Source organism: Salmo salar, chromosome 14 (assembly GCF_965601325.2).
Source record: "Salmo salar chromosome 14, fSalSal1, whole genome shotgun sequence".
NCBI lineage: Eukaryota > Metazoa > Chordata > Actinopteri > Salmoniformes > Salmonidae > Salmo > Salmo salar.
In genome coordinates this window covers 24,095,261-24,120,127 of record NC_138304.1, presented here as the reverse complement: position 1 = coordinate 24,120,127, position 24,867 = coordinate 24,095,261, and the positions used below count along the sequence as shown (strand labels likewise).

General features: G+C 41.2%; 2 protein-coding genes across 5 annotated transcripts in view; one reads left to right on the top strand and one right to left on the bottom strand.

The window, feature by feature from the left end:
* Window positions 1-402: 402 nt before the first annotated feature.
* Window positions 403-12,185, bottom strand: nmnat2 (nicotinamide nucleotide adenylyltransferase 2). The gene is made up of 11 exons (XM_014140012.2): window positions 11,960-12,185; window positions 8,672-8,760; window positions 7,911-7,978; window positions 6,750-6,828; window positions 3,495-3,624; window positions 3,191-3,271; window positions 3,024-3,068; window positions 2,725-2,801; window positions 2,261-2,362; window positions 1,996-2,063; window positions 403-1,477 (listed from the first exon to the last, which is right to left on the bottom strand). The coding sequence occupies exons 1-11, from the start codon at window positions 12,042-12,044 to the stop codon at window positions 1,375-1,377; spliced, it is 927 nt and encodes a 308-aa protein (XP_013995487.1). The 5' UTR covers window positions 12,045-12,185; the 3' UTR covers window positions 403-1,374.
* A 1,139-nt stretch (window positions 12,186-13,324) lies between these two features.
* Window positions 13,325-24,867, top strand: part of LOC106569064 (nonsense-mediated mRNA decay factor SMG7) — a 31,994-nt gene continuing 20,451 nt past the window's right edge. For 2 of the 4 annotated variants that reach the window (XM_014140008.3, XM_014140005.3), the window contains exons 1-4: window positions 13,326-13,660; window positions 15,336-15,370; window positions 21,314-21,431; window positions 24,035-24,167. In XM_014140008.3, coding sequence (XP_013995483.2) covers window positions 13,635-13,660; window positions 15,336-15,370; window positions 21,314-21,431; window positions 24,035-24,167 — 312 coding nt within the window. In that variant the 5' untranslated portion in view covers window positions 13,326-13,634. Of the gene's footprint in view, window positions 13,661-15,335; window positions 15,371-21,313; window positions 21,432-24,034; window positions 24,168-24,867 lie in introns of all 4 variants that reach the window. The other 2 variants (XM_014140007.3, XM_014140006.3) reach the window with 2 other exon arrangements.

The window sequence follows — 24,867 nt, the reverse complement described above, 5'->3', positions numbered from 1 at the left end:
CAGACTTCTATGTTCTCCACAAGGCTGGAGAATGAGATTACTACATGGCAACTAGCACTTGTGTGTCTATTTCTTAAAAATCATGAACCATGAGATTTCCGGAAATAGTGGAATGTATTTTGCTTTTGCTTCATCGGCTATTAAAATTGAATAACCTAATAATCTTAGCCAAATGGACACATATAAAGCTACTGTAAATATGTATGCAAGATGCTTTGGTCACAATTAAAGACACTTATTAAACCAAAATGTGCACACCCATTTACCCTTCCTTGCAGTAAGACTGTCTAAAGCAATGGTTACATACAATGCTCATTAAACTAAACTGTCAAAAGTGTCTTGGCCCTGACCATGCGGAGTTTCAGTAAGAAACTACTGATCAAAGGCTATGTCCCCACTTCCTTTGCAGTACAACATTAGAACACATTTATTTCAGATTGATGTTATTATGACAGAGTGTTATGTGCAAGGAGAGTGAGAGACTTGCATATGTGAATTCATCCCCAGGGCACATGAAATGCACTTCTACAGTTTGTGCTGTTGTTTTTTCCTCTATATGTAAAATAATCTAGCTACATAGCACACAGTAAGAAACAGGTTAATTGCGTGGTCATTTTCTTGGTGGCAAGCAGAAGAAACGTGTAAAATCCTTTGCACACAAAAATAAATCAACGTTCAAATCATTCTCTTATGTGCAAACAGATGTACATTTTGCATCAATGCCCACTGAAAACCAAACATTTAAGCATTGATATGCAGTCGCAGATACATTAATACAGATACTGTATATACAGTAGACTTGGAGTGAACAGAAAATGAAGTGAGAGGTGGGTACCCACTATATGTTAGTTTGTTTTGCAAACACTTTCACAACATATATCTATCTACAAAGTGAGTAAGTACTCATGCCAAAACAGAAACATTCTAACCATGCAGTCTAAAAACTGACAGATTTTAAGTCAACAGCAAAGGCCCAAATTCAATAGGTTACAATCTCTGCACCCTCTCTTAATGACACCAAGGCAGCATCCCAAATTGCACCCTATTCCCCATAAAGTGCACTATTGTTGACCGGGTCAAAAGTAGTGCACAGTAGGGAAAGTTAGGCTATTTGGGACACGGCCCAAAACCCCATCCTCCCTCTCCATCCCACCCGGCCGGCGCAGCCTACACAAAGTCAGTTGTGAAGGTGGTCCACACGTACACACAGCTCTCAGGCACCTCGCTGTACATCCACAGGTCAGATGAGTCACCATGATACAGTAAGAAGGGATATGAATATCTTTAAATGGAAAAGCAGTAGCTCAAGAGGAGTATACGTTTCACATGAAAGACAGACAGGGACAATATGCCAGCAGGCCGGAGCAGTAGTTCCTATCCAGATGCATTGATGTAGAGCTGACTCTGCAGGATGTAGTCGATGACTGGCTGGTTCAGGTAGTCCACCACATGGCCGTCACCATGCTGCAGGGCCAGTCTGAGGGAAGGGAACAGCCATAGAATTACAATGATTCTAATGTTCTACGGGAACGGCTTGGTTCAACTTCTAGGGGCGGTTTCTTGGACACAGACTAAGCCTAGTCCTGGACTAAAAGGCAAGCCTAATGGAGAATCTTCATTGAAATAGCTTTCTTGTTTAGGACTAGGCTGAATCTGTGTTTGGGAAACTGCCCCCTAATGTTTAGCAAATGTTGTGGTTACACCCAAGAGACACTAAACAGCAACCAAAGTGGTACATTAAGAGACATCCATATTTGTGAAAAATAAGGGCTGTTAGGGCTGTTCTTCTGCACGACGCAACGCGGAGTGCCTGGATATACAGTAGCCCTTAGCTGTGGTATATTGGCCATATACTACAAACCCCCGAGGTACCTTATTGCTATTATAAACTGGTTACCAACGTAATTAGAGCAGTAAAATGCATGTTTTGTCATGCCCTTGGTCAGCCAATCAGCATTCAGGGCTCGAACCACCCAGTTTATAATTCACACTAACCTGCTCTTGGTTGAACTGACAATGGACATAGGGTGGTTGGCATCATCTTTGACGACAGTGATGTTATCCTGGAAAAAAACCAAAGAGAGCATCTTTTACACATTATACAATTAATACATTGACATTTATAATTATCTACGGTACAGAGTTGATTATATGTTAATACATTAACATAATAAGCTTCTTACAGATTACATTATCAGGCTTATTGGTTTTCTACTTTTCACCAAGCTCATGACTCATACGCTCACAGTGTAGATATTACCTTGTACTTGCGCAGCACAGAGGAATGGTTCATTATCCTTTCTGTATCAACTCCGTCCCGAGGCACAACAACAATCCCAAAGTCTCCCACAATCACCTCCATCTGCAAACCATTTGTATGACACATTGCAGTATTGCCTTACAAATGCTAATGAAATGGGTGACTGTAATAGTTTTGGTAAAGTATCTTGGATGCAGCATTATGCTCATTAGGGTATTAAATCACTTGCATTCATGCCTCTAAGTGGACACTGGATAGATTCAAATGTCGTCCTTATTTAAAACTATTCGTCTTGCAGTGTCTCCTTTGACCTCTACAGGTCTACCTATGTCTGCTTTAATATAACTTTAGCGCATGCCAATAGACAAGTATGTATTCTATGCAAAGTATGAACATAATTCTTCTGTGAATGAGTCTCACAACAGACCTAAGAAGATGGGGAAGAGAAAGAACGAGGGGCTTACATCACTGTCTTTCCATAGGCCAGGGATGCAGAATGACTCCAGAAGATCACTGCCACATAGGAGCAAGATGCGCAACTCTGCACAATAGAGAGGGATACAGAAATTAGACACCCAATAAACAAAGAGTTGGATAAGATAACTTCCTGTTCAATGATTCGATAATGAAGAAAGTTCTTATGGTTTGTTGAGGGAAAATCGAATGACCTAAGCAAAAGCTTTTGTATTCTGATGATATACAGACTGTATGCAATATTGGTAATACATAAATCTTATGGAGACATAAAAGAGTGTTAACTCACCAATTTCCTCATATCGCATTGCAGTGCCAAGGTTGGCATTTTCATCTTTTGAGATAAAATAAAAAAGATACAAGAAAAAGTTATAATTTAATTCATCAATCATTGTGAACTTACTATACACTTAGAAATGTATGTTTTTCAGGAAGTTGCTTGTGTAGCCTACTTACCTACAAAGGTGAAACGGTCAATGTGGGGGCGAACACAGCAAATTTTACCCAAGCTCTCACTCATCTTCCCCCACAGCTTAACTGTTTAGATATATGTAAGAAACATCCAACATTTTCTAGCAGCAAATTACATCCATTGAAAAATGTTTACAGACCAGACAATTCATTTCTTGGTACATTATAACAAAGTTTCCTCTTTTCCATCAATCATACATTTTCAAGATATTAGACCTAGATTCTCATCCTAATCGAAATGACATAAATGTTATCTCAAATACATTTGTGTATGTACACCATCACTCACTGGCAGTGGGCTTGTTGTTCACTGTGTTGTGGTTCTGATAGATGGCAGTCTGAGTCGTATTCTGTGGTTGGCCGATCACTGGAGTTGTGGACGGTGTGTTCACATTGGATAGAATACACCCTGTGACTCTCTGTGGACAGGAAAACACCTGAATTTACATTTTCAGTCCCAGAGAATTGCATTTGGGCCAGCTTAGGTCAGCAGCACAAACAGATTGACTACATTCTAATGGAAGGATTGGATTTGTCACATACTACCAACATGATATAATTGAAAAGTGTCAATCTGGTAGGTCTGTAGCAAAAAGAAACACATCAAAGAAACATGACGCGTATGTGTATACATTATGTTCAATTGGGGGAAGATTAGTGTCACAATATTGATGCCTACGGATAAGCGCCAAAGCTCTCTCTCTCGCTCCCTCTCGCTCACTCTCGCTCACTCTCGCTCACTCTCGCTCTCTCTCTCTCTGCCTCCCTCTGTCTCTCTCTCTACCTCCTCTTTATTCCCTCTCCTCTTCTCTCTCTCCCTCCCTTCTTTCACCCCTCCACCATCTCCCCCTCCTCTCTCTCTCTCCCCACCCTCTCTCCCCCTCCTCTTCATCTCTCTCTTCTCTCCCCCTCCCTTCCTCTCGCTCTTTCTCTCTCTCTCTGTCTACCTCCTTATATCCCTCATCCTTCTCTTTGCTCTCCATCTCCCTCTTTCCCTCTCTCTCTCTTCTATTTATTATTTTCCTCTCTCTCTCGTCTCTTTCCCTATCCCCGACTCTCTCTCTCCATTTTCTCTTTCTCTCTCTTTCTCTCGCTCTCTCTCTCTCGTCTCTTTCCCTATCCCCGACACTCTCTCCCCCCTCTCTCTCTCTCGTCTCTTTCCCTATCCCCGACTCTCTCTCTCTTTCTCCCTTCTCTCTCTCTCTCTCTCTTTCTCTCGTCTCTTTCGCTATCCCCGACGCTCTCTCTCCTCTCTCTCTCTTTCTCACTCTCCTCTCTCTCTCTATTCTCTAATCCCTTTTCCATCTCCCCCTTCTCTCTCTTCCTCCCTCCTACTCTTTCTCTCTATTTGCCTCCTTTTCTCTCTCTATCTCTTCTTTATCCCACCTCCTTAACTTCTCTATCCCTCCCCCTTCTTTCACCCCCCCCCTCTCTCTTTCTCTCTCCTCTCTCCCACCTCCACCTCTCGCTCCTCTCTCCCACCTCCACAGACTAGATATTGACACATAGATATTGACACATAAGTCAATACATTGCATTCAAGGCAAAAAAGTTGGTGATAAATTAGAAATGTGTAATTTGGTGAAAGACAGGCAGACTAACAGACAGACTTATACACTCACAGGCAGATAGACCCTCTGGTACTGCAAGACCATTGTGTCCAATGGAGGTCAAAAATCTGTCGTTCTGCCCCTGAGCAAGGCAGTTAACCCACTGTTCCCCGGGCGCCGAAGACGTGGATGTCGATTAAGGCAGCCCCCCGCACCTCTCTGATTCAGAGGGGTTGGGTTAAATGCGGAAGACACATTTCAGTTGAATACATTCAGTTGGACTGAATAGGTATCCCTTTTCCCCTTTCCCCAATTTAGTAACTTCCTATAATAGCAGGATGCTGAAATTCAATATACGGCCTCCTGGGGTCACTTGCCCCAGTTTAAATGCCCCAGTTTCAAGCTTTGACATTAAAAACTGACTGTTTTACAGAGGCTAGAATGCAGTATTTTTGTGTAACTACAGGGTGAGTATAAAGGACCATCTTGAGGATGAATTAAGCCACTTCCCGTTGCCATAGGAAGCTGAACCTCATCATGTAAGGTCGCGATCGGTTGTCTGCAAGGATGGTTAGCTAGCTCAATCCCAGTCCACGGGGGCATCATGGTTATGTAATGGCTGAACATAATGTTTTTCTATGGAAAAAAGCCGTGTTCTCTGTGGGACGAAGTTTTCACTGTGAAGAGTTCATTTCACATGGTCAGGTGTAGGCTTGCGTTCATCGGAAGTGTCTGCTGAACTATCCCATATGTGAATTGTGTTTCTAGCCTCAATCATTCTAACAATGTCAATCAAAAGCACCTTAACTCTAGGAATTGTACACATTTGTGACCGGGCGACTGTTATCACCCGGCATATGAAATTTGAAGTAAATCGGCACAAAATTATTTTGGACCTCCATTGGACACAATGTTCTTGCAATACTCTATCTGTCTGTCTGTGAGTGTCTGTCTGTCTGTTTGTCTGTCTGTGAGTGTGTCTGTCTGTCTGAGTCTTTCACCAAATTACACATTTCAAATTTAGCACCAACGTTCTTGCTATATAGAATAGAGATAGATAGAGTCGGAAGGAGAGCGAGAGAGAGAATGAGGGAGAGAAGAGGGAGAATGAGCGAGATAGAAGACAAAAAGAGAGAGAGGGAGGGAATGGTAGTGGATGGAGGGGGGAAATAAGGGGTAGGGGTTAGAAGAAAAGGAAAGGGGATAAAGATGAGGCAGAGGGAGGGAGGGAGGGAGGGAGGGAGGGAATGAGGGAGGGAGGGAAACCAGCAGACATGAACGCAATTGACTTATGTGTCAACTATTTGATATATATCTATGCATCAATCTTATTGAAAGTAATGTATTCCCTTGGGCATCAAGACCCTGAAGCTTATCTCGAGGCATCAATATTGTGACACTAATCCCCCCCATTGAATGCAATGTATGTACTTAGGCATCGTGTAACTGATGCTTAACTCTAGGCATCAATACCGTGACACTAATTTTCCCCCCATTAAATGCAATGTATTCACTTAGGCATCGTGTATCTGATGTTTAACTCTAGGCATCAATATTGTGACACTAATTCCCCTAGTGAATGCAATGTATTCACATAAACCAGATTGACGCTTTTCTGCTGATACCAGGCTGATAATACAGTAGATGTTTGAAAAGAACGTAATATGTTGGTGCCATTTAAACAATCCCATCATACAGTAAAGGTACAGGTCATTTATAAAAACAGTTCAAATTGCTCTTAGCCCTTATACATACTTCCACTACGCATGTCAACTAGCCAGTGGGCCGCGCATTAATTCAACATCTATGAGTAAATTCCATACACAGTAACTGATGCATTTAGTGTAGGCTACCTTGAACTCTCTTCTCTCTGATCTACCACATATTTTATCAAATTGCTCTTGATATTATCCTTCACTGCCAAATGTACAGCTCATGCAATACAGTGTGGTCTGAGTAACCGTAGCCAGTCATTATTCCATGGCCTGGCTTACCTTCATGAGGTCACGATGATGCTCCAGCACACTGCATGTAGTCTGCCATGTGTCCTGGTAGCACTCCCAGGGATCCACTCTGCAGGAAAATGACACATGATAGATTAACAGCGGTGTAATCCTGGGCCTGTATTCATAAAGCGTCTCAGAGAAGAAGTCCTGATCTAGGATCAGGTCCCCCCTGTCCATTCATCATAATCCCCAGTTCACCTGGCCGTGCTGCTGCTCCAGTTCCAACTGTTCTGCCTGCAGCTATGGAACCCTGACCTGTTCACCGGACGTGCTACCTGTCCCAGACCTGTTGTCCCAGACCTGCTGGAACCCTGACCTATTCACCGGACGTGCTACCTGTCCCAGACCTGCTGTTTTCAACTCTCTAGAGACAGCAGGAGCGGTAGAGATACTCTCAAAGATCGGCTATGAAAAAGCCAACTGACACTTACTCTTGTGTTACTGACTTGTTGCACCCTCGACAACTACTATGATTATTATTATTTGACCATGCTGGTCATTTATGAACATTTGAACATCTAGGCCATGTGCTGTTATAATCTCCACCCGGCACAGCCAGAAGAGGACTGGCCACCCCTCATAGCCTGGTTCCTCTCTAGGTTTCTTCCTAGGTTTTGGCCTTTCTAGGGAGTTTTTCCTAGCCACCGTGCTTCTACACCTGCATTGCTTGCTGTTTGGGGTTTTAGGCTGGGTTTCTGTACAGCACTTTGTGATATCAGCTGATGTAAGAAGGGCTATATAAATAAATTTGATTTGATTTGATTTGATCATAATCTAAAAGGCAAACTGATCCTAGATCAGCACTCCTACTCACGCTTTATGAATACGGGCACTGATCTCTATCCTTCTCATTAGCAGGATAATAGGACTGATGATATTGCACATCTGCTAAATACCTCACACACTGTGTTTTGTTAATGACATTGCCAGAAACACATCCTGTCTCAAGGGACTAATAGAGGCCATTCAAGATACTTACTGCCAATCAAGATTCACTTGGTCTACATCCCAAATGGCACCCTATTCCCTAGTACACAACCTTTGTCTAGGGCCCATAGGGTTCTGGTCAAAAGTAGTGCACAATGTAGGGAATAAGGTGTCATTTGGACGCAATCTTGTTGTTCTGATTGGATATATCCACTGACTCACCTGATCCAGTCAGAGGACTGGACTGCCAGCTGACACATGGTGAGACGATGTCTGCTGGGGACTAGACCCTGTGAACACACAGGGGATCGATAAGCTGCTGACATTGTGTTCGTTGTATGCATCCCAAATTGCACCCTACTCCCTATATAGTGCAATATTTTGGGAATAAGGTGCCATTTGTGATGCAGGCATTGTGTTCATTCTCTCTATTGTGTGCCTCTTCATGGTAATCGACTGGTTTTACATGTTTTATCTATGAGGAACATATATTTGTGGAAAATGGCTGAAGATGACATTCTATAGCTGATGTCAATCATTTGTGCAACCACAACAATGATAACATAGTAATCCAATCCTCATTCGTGCTAGAGACACAATGATGAAAGAAATGCACAGAAGATTCATGATCTGACTGAAACAGCGTTTCTCTTACATTTATTATTCATGTTTTCTGTTTCTTATAGAGAGAGAAACTGGGACAAGCTTTTAATTTATTCCAGAAACGGCTTGGGAGAATAGATGACGATAGAATTAGAGGTGGCTTATATAATCTGAATGCAGCAACAACACCTACACAGGAGGACCACCCAAAGCAATCACTCATTCATAAAAATAACCCCCAGTTCATTTTCTCTAAATTGCACTCCTGTCACTCAAATCAGATAATTGGTTTGAGGTAGTTGTTTGTTAGTTAATCAAACAAATCCACTTTGTAGATACCAAACAAAGCAGTCTGTGAAAATACTGTAAGAAGTTCGTACCGGTTTGCCATAGGAGTCATGTACAGGAGAGATGATGCCCCCAATCACAATGAACTTCCCTGTTTTGTGCAGGTATTCTTTGGCTTTCTCTGTGAAGCAGATGCAGTACATACTTGTCAACATACTTATTATAGTTCATAGTGTGCACAACATTACAGTTTTAATCAGCTAACCTGTGTCTTATTGTCTGCCATCAGCTAAATGTTTCCAATTCTGTCATGAGAAGTTTGGTCACTGAATTTCTGCTTGTAATAAACAGTCTATAACGGTGTTGTCATTCATTCATTCATTCATTCATTCATTCATTCATTCATTCATTCATTCATTCATTCATTCATTCATTCATTCATTCATAACTGTTTTCCACAGGGCACTACTGTGAATCAACCTTATGTGTTGCTGAATATTTTGCTTAGTTACAGTACAAAAATAAATTAACCCTGACTCGCCAGTGGATCTGTGCAAATTACAATTTTTACAGTTCATCTCCAGGGAAACAGATCAAAGAATTCCAGAAGCCTTTTTCAGCCTTTTTTAAATTGAAGTTGATTGATGAGGACTTTTTGTTTCGACCACAGGGCAAGCATTCATCTATTCATTCTGTTGTTGTTGTGGAGTTACTGCCTGCATGCCACCAATAGAGAAACTCATTGTTTCAGCCCTCTTCAAGCCTGTATGTGAATGTGGAAACCTACTGGAGCCTATGTGTTGCAAGTCATCAGCTCAGCTCAAAGTGTGTGATGTACAGTGCCTGTGTAAATTGACCAGAGCCATTATAGATGTAGAGTCATAAACATCAATATGATTAGAAAATGCATTATTTATTAAGGAAGAGAGGGTAAACTCATAGAAAAGAAGGTGCTATTTAGAACCTAAAGGGGTAATTTGGCTGTCCCCATAGGATAACCCTTTGAAGAACCCTTTTTGGATCCAGGAAGAACCACTGAGGTTCCCTTTACACAGAGGGTTCTACATGAAACCCAAAAGGGTTCTACCTGGAACCCAAAATGGTTCTGCTATGGGGACAGCCAAAGAACCCTTTAGGAACCTTTTTTGTGTGTATGAGATAGAAAGTTAAGAACATGGGAACACTAGTGTATGATTTGAGGAGAGTGTTAATGAGAAAATAAAAGAAAATAGAATCGTTTGGGGTTGTCCTTCAAAGCAGATGGTTTGGGGGCAAATAATGAACTCAAGGACTGCGTTCCAAATGGCACCCTATATAGTGCATTACTTTTGAAAGTACATTCTTAGAAAAAAGGGTTCCAGGTAGAACACTTTTTGGTTGCAGGTAGAATCCTTTTGGGTTCCATGTAGAACACTCTGTGGAAAGGTTTCTCCGTGGAACCCAAAAGTGTTCTACCTGGAAACAACAAGGGTTATTCAAAGGGTTCTCCTATGGGGACAGCCAAATAACCCTTTTAGATTCTAGAAAGAAAAAAAGGTGCTAAGAGTGTAGTGCACTATATATGGAATAGGGTGCCATTTGGAACATAGCCAAGTGTTCTACTAGTGAAGACATGCAACTTTGAATGAGGTATTAATGAGCTACATGCCCCCACCATTACCATCTCAAGAGAAGAATCGCAATCCTTCTTAACAATGACTTACAACATAGATGAAACTGAATCAATATCGAAAATGTATGATGATCTGAGACCATCCATACGTTTTTATATTCTGTAGTCTTAGTCCATGATACATGCATTTGTCTGCTTCTTCACTTTCTGTTGTTTCATGTAATCCCTTTATGAGTCAGAAGGGCTCACTGGGGGAGTTTCCATTCCACTCGTGTGCAGCTAGAGTACTTTCCTTTTTCTATAACAGCCACTGGTTTGGAAAATAGGTCATGGAAAAATTGATGTTTTTCCCCTCTGCCTCATGATATTCCAGGTTCACTCACTACTGCTGCAGCATAATCATTTCACTCACTCTATTCTAATGACTATCTCTTAGGATTTAGTCATTTTCAGGGTACTAGCCTATGGTGCACCCTCATATTCCTGATTTTGGATGACAGTATTTTTAACTCCCTTTCATATAAATTGTTTTCCTCCATTAGAGGTGCATTCATTTTTATAGCATATAGCCATTACTATATATTGATGGGCAAGATAGCTTATGTGTATTATAAAATACAATGCTTTACTAGTTCTACTGTGATTGTTTTCATCAATATACTGATGCATTTGGCTGGCTGTTGAAATGTGATCTCCCTACTTGTAGCATTGTGCCATTACTGAATAGTGTGTAGAATCAGTAATGTTTCAGGTAACAAGAAAACCATAATATTTTCCTAAGTGATAAGCCATGATGAAATAGTCCACAGTTATTTAATTGATTAAATGTCAGTTGAAAACTGACAACAGTTAAGGCAAAGACAACAATGCATTTGCCTTCATTAACTATTCAAATTGTATGTCAGCAGTAAAAGAGCATTAAAAAGAAGGGATGTACAGGACAACAATAATGTCAAAAAGGAGAAAATATTTAGTCATGAGATATAGATTTGCCTGTGTTTTCTTGCCATTTTGCTGCATTTCCATTAATTGGTGAATACCTGTTGTGTTTTAGCTCATTATTTTACATTATTGCTCGCCTGCACAGAAAGATTGTTTGCTATTGTGATTTGAGATACGATTTCTCATTCATTATAAGTGACGCAGTATCTGCTAACAGGCAACCAATGCTCAAACATGCTGAATAGGCTCCTTGTGTCCAGTGGCTCAACATCCGTATACATGCTGCATTTATATCTCAAACTAGCCTAGCCTGCTCTTTCAAGTCCATTTGCTGTCGTTTTCAGGGCTGGTCGGCCTATGCAGCATACACCTACGTAGGCTACACTGAAATGATACATACTGTTCGCTCAATATAGCTGTAGAGGATAATATAAACCTGTAGATTTAATGGTTCTGTTGTTAATTCATGTCATTCATACGTGGTGTTCAGAAACAGAGAGTGAAATAAAGACCCCCAACTGAAATTACAATGATTACACCATTAACTTAATTCTGACATAATCACAGTTCCGTCACTGAGGCCGTAGCCCACTTCAGCACCTCCCTCATGGACAGCGAATACCAATAAAGGTCTATGGCAAAAGACCAACCCAACAACACCACGCAATTCTGACATTATAATGCTGGTTAATTAGGTTAATTTCCATGCTAACCTACTGTAGACTGCCATACGCCTTGTCCTTTTTAAACATATCTCCTACCCACAACATCTGGAGAACAAAACATATCTTTAAAATATACAGAAGAGCGCGTAGGTAATGCTTACCAAACATATGAATGTGTCCTTTAGTGATGGGGTTAAAACTTCCACATGACAGCAATATAACGTGCGTTTTAGTGTTCTCCGTCATGATATGACTAGATATTCGTTTTTTTCTGCAACTACCGATTTGTTCTCCTTTGTTTTGCTATTAAGCGAGCGCAGAGAGAGAGGCAAGGTTCATTTGGATGCGGCAGTATCCCAGTATCCTCGCAGGATACAGAGCGTCACTGCCCTCTATATTAAAGGCACAGGATCAAAGGCACTCACAGTTCAGAAAATCTGAACATGTATGATTTTACAATACAATTTAAACAATAGATAGGCCACATACGTTGGCTTTTATTATATACTTCGTGCGGCAAGTAAATCAGAAAGAAAAATATATAAAAATGTTGGTAATAAAACTTTTAAAGTATTTACAAGAAACAACAGACAAGATTACCAGCACTTTCCGGCCTGAGCCCTTCCAATTTTATCACTGTTTCTATTGTCCGTGTCCTATTTCTACACGTCTAGATGAAGGAGATGTGTCACCACCTACTGAATGTGCTGAACTCTAAAATACCCTACCCTTTTGTCAGAATATTTGTATTACTAATTGAGTTTATGTTAATTGGTTATATACTGAAATCATTATTTTTGATCTCATAGTCGTAGTTTAGCCTCCCTGTATGTGAGCGTAGGCCACCGTTTTCTCTGTAAACATGTCTTGTCTTGGGCGCCTTGGTGGTGTGCTTGGCTCATAACAGCAGTGTAGCTGGTTCAAACCCAATTCTGGCTATTCCGAATTCGATTTGCCCCTTAATTGCTACACTAGTGGCGAAGGTGGGGGATAATCCCGCTGCCTTTGTTGGAAGTACCCCTGTTTGCATTGGCGTTGGCTTGTGCAGTATTGCAACCTTCATGTTGTAAACGAGCATAGCTATATTTGCCAAGAGCTCTGGATCTTTAATGCAGTGATGCTTAAAAAATGGGCTCAGCTTGTTAAATAGACAATGGAACTACTGTACATTGTCTGGGTGATCCCATTCTAGTAGCAAATGAATTTGGATAATTGTTCTTAACCTGACCAAAGCAATGAGGTCAGACTGTATATATTATTATAAACTGGGTGGTTCGAGCCCTGAATGCTGATTGGCTGACAGCCGTGGTATATCAGAACGTACCAGGGTATGACAAAACATGTATTTTTACTGCTCTAAAGACGTTGGTAACCAGCTATAAGGCACCTCGGGCGTTTGTGGTATATGCCGAACGGCTGTATCCAGGCACTCCGCGTTGCGTGACCGTTTAGCTGGGTATATTCGCGTGGTATATTCGCCATTTACCACGCCCCCTCGGACCTTATTGCTGAATTGTAAATCAGAGTGTGTGGATGAGAAAGTGAGACATCCCACTCGCTCGTTTTCTCTGGTTCAAATAGAGACATTTTACATTTACAATGAACTAAGCAGATCAGATACAGCTGCCACCACTTCAGCAGACCTAAACTGTGACAACTTTTTCTATGGTAAAACGCGTGAGTGGGACATCTTAATTTATCCCCTATCTTTGCTATAGCACCCTCTATCTTCGTGTGTACACAGGGCCGGTGGCTCTGCTTGTGTCGAACAATATGGCGCCGGGAGTAGCTTTTGCTTCTGGACCAATCGTTGTCTAAAGACCCTTATCGGGCAGGATGAACCTCTGCGGCCAATACTTAAGGTGAATGTGAAAGTGTTTTTTATGTATTAAATTGTATTGTTTCTTACTTACTGCTTCAAATCGTATATGTGCTATCGCCGTAATTTGGCATGCTAGCTTAGTTAGCAACGCACAACAAGAAGCCAAGCATGTTCGATAAGTGTGACTGAGTAGGGCCAGTTATTTAGCTAGGTATCTAACTGTAGATAGCTATGGCTGTTTGTTGCCGCTGGCTACTGTATGCAGTTAACGTTAGTTAGCTTGGATGGCTAGCTAACTTAAAATGACTAGCTAAACTAGTTTGATACGTTAACAGGTTTGCGAGCCATACTAACCACTGTGGGTATTTTCCTAGCGAAATAAAATGCCAACGTTTGTCATGTGTCGTGAACAAAATTAATACGTAGATAATTAATTTACTTTAACTACATAACTAGCTAGTTCTCGAGCGCGTTAACTAACTCGCCTAATAATGTCAAACTGGTTTAACCATAACATTAGTTTATACAGCCCTCCTGCCCTTTTTTTGTAGCTAGCATTAGCTAGCTAGCCTGCTGTGCTGGCCATGTCGTTTCTAGTTTGGTTTATAATGAATGTCTGACTGAGTCCGGATATCTACCATTAACTAAATTGGATAACAAACACATTGAGGTTTCGCCCATTCGTGATTTTTGGAAGTAAGTTATTATTTCCAGCAAGTCACTGCAGTGAACCTTTCTGTCCACGTTAACGTTACTTGCTAACAATATTCAAAACATGGCTAGCTAAATGGGCCTTAGCATTAGTAAAACGCTAGGCGACGTTAGCTACCTTCCCATCTGAGTGTTATTGGATTAACCATACAGGGATGATTTAAATCAAAGAAGTAAAGGCAGCAAGCCAAATATAACCAAAGATGCACCTTCTCTAGTCCATGGTATAGCTAACGTAGCCACAATCGTTGGCTGTCGCTAGATGACATTTGGTAAACATGCATTCCAGTTAGGCCTGTTTGAGCGCGAGCTTGCTAGATTGACACTAAACTGTGTATGTCTAACGAAATTAAACTAACAAGTTTCTGTTTTAATGATCATATGCAGCTACTTTATTTCAGAGGGGAATAGAGAATAATGGGATGTCATAACAAATCGTGCTTTGGCAAGCAAACCAAAATAAACACTGCACCTGCCACACTGGTAGCGCGAGCCCTGTCTATTCTTTTCTAGTCCAACCTGGTGGAAGATATCAGGATAACGACAGTAACGTCAATATATGGTCAATATTGATTATTTTACGAAATACCAGTAATCATTTCTCATTTGAAAGCATAGCAATCCAATAAATCTGTGTTTGAGTCTATTGGCACAATGGAATTCGCTGTAGTGAGAGGTAGGCTATTGCATAAGAGGACAATTTATGTTTGCTAGCAAATAGTGCTGTTACCATTTGCATTCATAGTTGCTGTAGTTTTTAGCCAATCTCTTTCCAGCATGTCAAAGGAATACAATCTTCTGTTACATGTTTTGATTACATTGAGCAGTCAGTGGCAGCGGACAAACTTTAATCCCTTTTAGTCTTTATTTGTTATTTTTAAATGTGCAATACAGTGCTTTGTTTATTCTACTGGTTTTAATTTCCTATGGTTTATGCTATGCATAAAGGTAGGGTGTGGGTCTGTGTTGATTGACTTAGCTTCTTCTGTTTGTTTATACCCGAGCAGGCAGACAGAGGCCCTGAAGGCTGACATGACAGGTATGTTTCACACCTCACCTTTGTGGTTCCTTCTTTGTTTTTACCCACAACCCCTTATTACTAGACACTATGCATTGCGGACAATATTGTTTTTGCTAATATTATGGTCTCTTATTCATTTTGATCTTGAAAGCTTTGCCATTTCTTTAATGTGTGTGATATATATATATATATATATATTTTTTTTTACCATGTAAGTTGACTGAGAACATTCTCATTTACAGCAATGACCTGGGGAATAGTTACAGGGGATGAATGAGCCAATTGGAACTGGGGATGATTAGGTGGCCATGTTGGTATGAGCGCCAGGTTGGGAATTTAGCCAGGACACGGAATAACACCCCTACTCTTACGATAAGTGCCATGGGCTCTTTAATGACCACAGAAAGTCAGGACACCTGTTTAATGTCCCATCCAAAAGACTGCACCATACACAGGGCAATGTCCCCAATTACTTCCCTGGGGCATTGGTATATTTTATTTTAAATCAGAGGCGAGTGCCTCCTCCAACACGACTTCCAGCCGCATCTTTTCCTAGACCATGTTGCTTTGTGCATAATAGAAAAGTTAACCAGTATATTGGTGTTGAGATCAATGCGGCAGAGGCAGCAGTGGACTTAGGAGACGAGGAAGTCCTTGCCTTATTTGCCTAAGAAAAGTGAGGAGCAGGGAAACCCCAACTTATTTAGGTCTATAATCAATAGCCTAACTGTTAAATGTGCCTGGCTTTCATAAGTCATCCATATATATCTACAGAAATAAGACAGATCCTGCTTCTGTTGCCTTTTTAAGTGTTTTTTTTTTAAATGGCCTACTCATTCCGTGAGCACCAAGCCTCACGCAACTACAAGTGGGATAAACAATTTCACAAATTTGCCAGTTTTTAGTCTTTGCTATGCTGTATTAAAGCCTCTCTGGTATTATTTTGAATTTATTTAGTGTTTACACTAAATCCTCCTTGATACCCTCCTTGTTTATAATAAATCATTGTTTATAATAATAATAAACAACAAGTAATGTCATTATCATTAGTAGGCTGAGTATAGCAGCCTTGTATAACTACCATCAAGGCTATAGGCCTAAGAGTGCGTCCTGTTTAGTCTTAATACCGTAACTTACTTAGGCCTATATCTTCATAGTTATGTTGGCTACTGTATCAGTCATTCGTTCATGTCATCACACAGCATACGAGTCATTCATGATTTGAAATGCAACCAAGCATTTTAGTTTTTAAAATAAAATGACAAAGCGACATTTGAATAATTAGCATAAACAATAAATAAACCGTTCCATTTCGGAAATTGCATTCACAAATGCATGTGACTGCTTTTGTCTTTGATGTAATAAAGGCTTTTAAAAAAATGTCTCTGGTAGGCTTCTAATTTATTTTGTTTGTTGTTCCAAACGGACAAATTATATTGTAGTCTAACAGCACCGGTTTGGCACACATAATATGCACGCAGCGCTTGCTCCTTACCTTTCCTGATCTCCAGTATTTTCCACAACTAGTCAAATTTATGCCACACATCAGACTTCGCCTTTACCTCCTGAGCAACCAGTAAACATTCCCCCGTTTTGAGTTTATTTGTTACGTCCTCTGCATCCATTTTGCTTTCACATGTTTGGACTTTGTTATAACCTATTTATTGATGTGATTATGATATGCTATAGGTCAGGCCCTATTGGTCACGTGCATGCGACGTGTCGTGTAAAGAGCGCAAGGGTTGATGGAATAGGGAATGTCATTCCTTAACAAATTAGGGATTTCGGTAACAGATGGCTTTAATTATGTGCCATCATTAGCAACACGGACAGCGCAATAAAAACTGTTGATGTTCTGTGATGGTCACTGCAGCAGGGAGGAGAGGGGGAGAACGGGTGCTAGACAGTCACTCATTGTAAATCTTTTTTTAGACAGTGCTGTAATTCAGGCACAATCAATTGGAACTCATCTGATGGCATCGGAGTTTACCCCATCCGTCACCATTTTCATTAAGTGCAATAAGTCACCCCCACACTGACCGTACATGCATACCCCAACCAGAAGCCATGGATTACAGGCAACATCCGCACTGAGCTAAAGGCTACAGCTGCCGCTTTCAAGGAGCGTGCCTCTAACCCGGACACGTATTAGAAAGCCCACTATGTCCCCTCAAACAGGCAAAGCGTCAATACAGGACTAAGATTGAATCCTACTACACCAGCTCTGGCACTCGTCAAATGTTGCAGGGCTTGCAAACTATCATGGGAAAAGTCATGGGAGCCGCTAGCTGCCCAGTGACGCGGCTCTGCCAGACAAGCTAAATGCCTTCTATGCACGCTTCAAGGCAAACAACACTACACCGTGCCTGAGTGCACCAGCTGTTACGGACGAGTGGGATCACGCTCTTCGTAGCTGATGTGAGTAAGACCTTTTTAAACAGGTTAGCATTCACAAGGCCGCAGCGCCAGAAGGATTACCAGGACACATACTTGGAGAATGCGCTGACCAGCTGGCAAGTTTCTTCATGGACACCTCTTCCTGACCCAGTCTGTAATACCTGTTTCAAGCTGATCACCATACTGCCTGTGCCAAAGAATGTTCAGTAAACCTGTCTAATTCAGTTCAGTAACCTGTCTGACTATTGTCCCGTAGCACTCACTTTTCATTATATATTAACCAACCTAAAGGTTTCTGGCAAGGAACACAAGCATGTTCAACTTTTCTGGCTTTAATAGACTCCGGAGTGGAGTAACAATATTGCCTGCTGTAGGCCTACTGAAGACACGTTCACACGGAACACTTTTTGCACAGATGCAGAGGTATTTGACGTTGGCCTAGAGCAGAATGCAACCCTCATTCCCTCTCCACCATGCCAGTGGGTCATCATCTCCTGATTTACATATTAGAGTAGGTACGATATGAGCTCTGCGTTGGCCAGCTGTTGCACACCGAGTGTGACTGTTTGCTTAGGTCTCCCAAGAAGACTACAGTGATGTCTTCTACGGTGAACATGCACACTCGATCTCAGTTGAAATTGTCCAAAATCATCATTGAAAGGGTCTCGTATCACACTGTAGGCCTACAATGTTTGGTTCCAAATCACCATACAAAGTTATTGGTAGGTTTATATTTATTTCCGCACAAGAAAATACAATATTGTTAGGATTTCCATTGTACTCTAGTGGTTACTCTTATCAGATCGTTTACTGCATTGGTAACACTCCAGCCCTGGATGCAAAAAGGAAATGTCTCTGGTGTTAAGTTTAATTTAATAAGAGAAAAGCTGTGAAATGGAAAAGGGGGCCAGAAAAGTAATGTTTGGTATAGATTTGGTGAAGTGGTAAAAGAGGATGATAGCAGTGCCGGTTATGTGTGATGGTTGTGAGGCGCTATACGAATTCGACAGTCACAAAACAAGGACTTCAAATCGACATATGGCACGTCAAGGGAACTTTTGCCTACTGTTCAGATGGTTATTTGGAAACTGAAGGTCTATAACTCCTGCAGAGTTAAGCATTTCAGTAAAATTATAAATCATACTGTATGTAGGCACAATTTTTGACTTGTGGAGAAATATGATTTCTTTCAGAATCTTGAGAGAATGCAATTAGATACTGTCTTTATCTGCATCAAAAGCTGATAGTGTTTTGCAATCAGATGAAATATGCATCCAAGCCAAACTGAAATCTTATCAGAAACATCTCATTTTCACTGCTTTCTATTTCCTTACAAAAGGTCAAACTGATTTTTGCACAGAATTTTAATTTTTTGTTATTGCATTTTGTCCCCGGTCCCTAAATATCTTTACTCCGCGAAGAAGCAGAGCTGATGGGGAGAACTTTACAGATGTTAACTGCATTAATTCTATTGATTTGAGTTTCAAGTTAGCAAGGGTTTATGTCGTTTTCGAAATCTCGAGCAACATATGACCGAAGAGAAGCTGCATGTATCTAATTATAGACAAGTTGACTAACGGCTTACCAAAATGTCAGAAATTATAAGCAGTATCTAAATTAGGAAAAAATAAAACTGCACCCATGGTCAAAATCGTTATGCTGTCTCTGACTGTAGCCTACAGTGTATTTTCTACATTAGCAGGTTAGGCTCTAGTGCAGGCCTCAGATTTTTCCTTTATCACAAAGTCAGGCGACTGCGTCCATAAGACTGCTAAATAAACTCAGCAAAAGAAACAGCCCTTTCTCAGGACCCTGTCTTTCTAAGATACTTTGTAAAAATCCAATTAACTTCACAGATCTTCATTGTAAAGGGTTTAAACATTGTTTCTCATGCTTGTTAAGTGAACCATAAACAATTAATGAACATGCACCTGTGGACAGCTTACAGTCGGTAGGCAATTAACATCAGTTATGAATGCTTAGGACACTAAAGAGGCCTTTCTACTGCCTCTGAAAAACACCAAAAGAAAGATGCCCAGGGTCCCTGCTCATCTGTGTGAATGTGCCTTAGGCATGCTGCAAGGAGGCCTGAGGACTGCAGATGTGGCCAGGGCAATAAATTGCAATGTCTGTACTGTGAGACGTGTAAGACAGCGCTACAGGGAGACAGGACAGACAGCAGATCGTCCTCGCAGTGGCAGACCATGTGTAACAACACCTGCACAGGATCGGTACATCCGAACATCACACCTGCGGTACAGGATGGCAACAACAACTGCCCGAGTTACACCAGGGACGCACAATCCCTCCATCAGTGCTCAGACTGTCCACAATAGGCTGGACTGAGGGCTTGTTGTAAGGCACAAACCCACCGTTGCTGGACCAGACAGGACTGGCAAAAAGTGCTCTTCACTAACGAGTCGCGGTTGTGTCTCACCAGGGGTGATGGTCGGATTAGCGTTTATGTCGAAGGAATGAGCGTTACACCGAAGCCTGTACTCTGGAGCGGGATCGATTTGGCAGGTCCGTCATGGTCTGGGGTGGTGTCATGGTCTGGGGTGGTGTGTCACAGCATCATTGGACTGAGCTTGTCATTGCAGGCAATCTCAACGCTGTGTGTTACAGGGAAGACATCCTCCTCCCTCATGTGGTACCCTTCCTGCAGACTCATCCTGACATGACCCTCCAGCATGACAATGCCACCAGGCTTACTGCTCGTTCTGTGAGTGATTTCCTGCAAGACAGAAATGTGTTCTGCCATGGCCAGCGAAGAGCGGTCTGGGACCGGTTGGCCATTTCTCCCCCCCCAGAAATGTCTGGGAACTTGCAGGTGCCTTGGTGGAAGAGTGGGGTAACATCTCACAGCCAGAACTAGCAAATCTGGTGCAGTCCATGAGGAGGAGATGCACTGCAGTACTTAATGCAGCTGGTGACCACACCAGATACTGACTGACTTTGGTTTTTGGACCCCCCCCCCCCCCCTTTGTTCAGGGACACATTTAATCCATTTCTGTTAGTCATGTGTCTGTGGAACTTGTTCAGTTTGTCTGTTGTTGAATCTTATATTCATACAAATATTTACACATGCTATGTTTGCTGAAAATAAACGCAGTTGACTGTGAGGACGTTTCTTTTTTTTTGTTGCTGAGTTTAGTTCATCGGGGTAGTTATTTAGTTAACTAGTTAACTATCTGCATTGACCCTTTTTGCGCTAACTTTGTTTTTGGAATCATCACATGCGCTGCTACTGTTTACTGTCTCACTTTATTCCTATTTATGTGTACATACTGTCTACCTCAATTACTTTGTACCCCTGCACATATTATTGTTACTGGTACCCCTTGTATATAGCCAAGTTAGCGTTATTCATTGAGTATCTATTGTTACGTGTTTTACTTTTCTATTTTATTTCTCTGCATTGTTGGGAAGGACGTGTAATTAAGCATATCACTACTAGTCCACACCTGTTTATGAAGAACGTGATGAATAAAATGTTATTTAATCCAACAGAAGTGTATAAAATATAAGTGAGAGGAGTGCCCATAATGTCATCCTTTCCCCTAGATTCTAAGCTTGGCGCAGCAGAGGTCTGGACTTCAAGGCAGGCTCTTCAGGACTTGTACCAGAAGATGCTGGTGACTGACCTGGAGTATGCTTTGGACAAGAAAGTGGAGCAAGATCTGTAAGTCCCAGTCTACATTAAGTTGGTTATGTAATTAAACCTATTAGGCAGCCTACTAATATTGTTACACTTGCTAGGTCTAGGGATCTTAGCCTCACTTCGTAACAATAAGATGGTCCTAATTTTATAATGGGGAAATGTTTTGCTGTCTTTCTGAAATTCATCTGAAGGTCACAGAATTATGTTATGTATTCCTGTTTCATTCAGTCATTTGACCTTACATCAACCTACTCTTTAGTCCAATAGTTATCACTCTAGTTGTAGTTATCACATTCCAGGCTCTATCACATCCGGCCGTGATTGGGAGTCCCATAGGGCATTGTCCGGGTTTGGCTGGGGTAGGCCGTCATTGTAAATAAGAATTTGTTGTTCCTGACTTGCCTAATTAAATTTTAAAAAAAGTGGTTGAATGACCTTAACTGGATTTTACATTTGTAAGATTGCAACACAACTGTAAAGAAAGTAGATTAGTAATAACCAGAAGTGTGGACTCAAGTCACTTGACTTGGACTTGAGTCACAAATTTGTTGACTTGAGACTACTCTATAAAATAACTTGGTACACAACATTGACTTGAGACCATTGTTCCCTCTAAACTGCGCGCTGCTCACCTGGGGCTGCTGTGCAGAAGAAATATCAGCCCCCGCAGAGAAGCACGACAGTTAACACTGTCAATGTTTCCATTTACTGTTGTTATTGTGATCGGATCAATGCAATATTAGCCACATTCAATGCAACATAAAGAAACAAAACAAACTATGAAATACTTAGTATGCAAAATGTAACTATGCAAGAGATTTCTGTTGTAGACAGAACACATCGGAGAAGGATTCTATTGATTTGACAGGTATGACTCGGGGCCCGTACTCTACACAGACCGGTGCGCCATAACCAATCAGAGCTGCAGTAGGCCAAGCGTCACCTCTGGAGGAAACCTGGCACCATCCCTACGGTGAAGCGTGGTGGCAGCATCAGGATCGAGGGAAAGATGAATGCAGCATAGTACAGAGAGATCCTTGATGAAAACCTGCTCCAGAGCGCTCAGGACCTCAGACTGGGGGTGACGGTTCAACTTCCAACAGGACTATGACCCTAAGCACACAGCCAAGACAATGCAGGAGTGGCTTCGGGACAAGTCTCTGAATGTCCTTGAGTGGCCCAGCCAGAGCGCGGACTGGAACCCGATCGAACATCTCTGGAGAGACCTGAAAAATATCTGTGCAGCAACGCTCCCCATTCAACCTGACAGAGCTTGAGAGGATCTGCGGAGAAGAATGGGAGAAACTCCCCAAATACAGGTGTGCCAAGCTTGTAGCGTCATACCCAAGAAGACCCGGCTGTAATCGCTGCCAAAGGTGCTTCAACGAAGTACTGAGTAAAGGGTCTGAATACTTATGTTAATGTGATATTTCTGTATTTATACATTTCCAAAAATTAATTGTTTTTGCTTTGTCATTATGGGGTATTGTGTGTAGATTGATAAGGGGAAAAATCTAATCCATTTTAGAAGAGGGCTGTAACATAACTTTGGAAAAAGTTAAGGGGTCTGAGTACTTTGCGAAATGCACTGTACATACCATTTTTTTTATTTATACCTTTGTTTTTTCAGGTTTCTAGCATAGGCCTACGGTATTGCACAAATTGTTAAAAAAAACAAAATCTTCAGAACCAAAAATTGTAAGTCTTGATTGTTGACCAATGACCATTCATCAGTGTGATAATATTATCCATATAAACATTATGTAAAAGATAAGCAATCTACTACGGACACTTATTTGCCAGAACAGTGACGCTAAGCTATCTGCCAGTTTCATTGATCATTTTCATATAGTCTGGTGGCTACTGGCTATGTCTGAAGATAGTTGTAACATTGGACTGCCTTCAATATTATGTGATGAATATGTTACATTCTGGAGAAATTAAGATATTGATGATGATTAGGGGCTACCTGGTGGAGGTGTCAAAGTTTGAGGATCACTGAGCTATCAACTGGATTGCTGTACAGCTATAGCATCGGATGTAGTGGTATTATGAGATTGTAGGGAGAGAGGATTACCACAAATATGCAGCTCCAAAAATGGTTTGCTAATCAAGAATGTTAACTGTTTACTTTGCAGGCTCTCCAGCAATGGCTCATGGAGCAACAATTACTACTAGCATAGGCTTACTGGTCTTTTGTTTTGAAATTGCTTATGTACTTAACCATTTGGAATTTGTTGGTAAAATGAATTATTACGTAATCAAAATATTTTGTAGACAATGAAAAGGGCTGTCTGGTAGCCTCAGTAGACAAAGATTAGTTTTATTGACAGGACTTGAAAAAACGTGTGACTTGACTTGCTCTTAGAATGCACGACATGGACTTGACTCGAGACTTGACCCGTTCTACTTGAGACTTGGACCTTGTGACTTAAGACTTGCTTGTGACTCGAAGAGTAGTGACTTGGTCCCACCTCTGGTAATAACTGTGTAGTAAGTCAATTTGCTCTCAAGCACAATATAACTATTGTACTGTTGGAATTATATTATTATTATCATCAGCTGTTTAGTTAAACTCTGAAACAAGAAAGTATACTTTCATTTTCTCACCTCTTTTTTTTCAGCTGGAACCATGCTTTTAAGAATCAAATAACAACACTACAGAGTCAAGCCAAGAACAGAGCCAACCCCAACAGAAGTGAGGTGCAGGCCAATCTGTCCTTGTTTCTTGAGGCAGCTAGTGGATTTTACACACAAGTAAGTTGCATCTAGAATGTATGCTAACGTTTTTGAATAATCTTAGGTTTTGGCCCACCCTTATTTGCCAGCTCTGCAGATATACAGTTGAAGTCAGAAGTTTACATACACTTAGGTTGGAGTCATTTAAAACTTGTTTTTTAACCACACCACAAATCTCTTGTTAACCGACTTGCCAAAGCTATCGTTTGTGCATGACACAAAGTAGATGTCCTAAGTAATTTTCCCAACAACTGTTTAGACAGAATTTCACTTCTAATTCACTGTATCACAATTCCAGTGGGTCAGAAGTTTACATACACTAAGTTGACTGTGCTTTTAAACAGCTTGGAAAATTCCAGAAAATGATGTCATGGCTTTAGAAGCTTCTTATAGGCTAATTGACATCCATTTAAGTCAATAGGAAGTGTACCTGTGGATGTATTTCAAGGCCTACCTTCAAACTCAGTTCCTCTTTGCTTGACATCATGGGAAAATCAAAATAAATCAGCCAAGACCTCAGAAAAAATTTTTAGGTCTCCACAAGTCTGCTTCATCCTTGGGAGCAATTTCCAAACCCCTGAAGGTACCACGTTCATCTGTACAAACAATAGTACGCAAGTATTAACACCATGTGGCCATGCAGCTGTCATACCGCTCAGGAAGGAGCCGCGTTCTCTCCTAGAGATGAACGTACTTTGGTTCGAAAAGTGCAAATCAA

Excerpts from the sequence above, each read along its gene's own strand:
- nmnat2 (XM_014140012.2), bottom strand. The coding sequence starts at position 12,044 with ATGACGGAGAACACTAAAACGCACGTTATATTGCTGTCATGTGGAAGT. Across the intron at positions 3,625-6,749 it reads ATCATCGTGACCTCATGAAG|AGAGTCACAGGGTGTATTCT; the intron begins GTAAGCCAGGCC and ends TCCTGTCCACAG. Across the intron at positions 3,069-3,190 it reads TGACCGTTTCACCTTTGTAG|ATGAAAATGCCAACCTTGGC; the intron begins GTAAGTAGGCTA and ends TTATCTCAAAAG.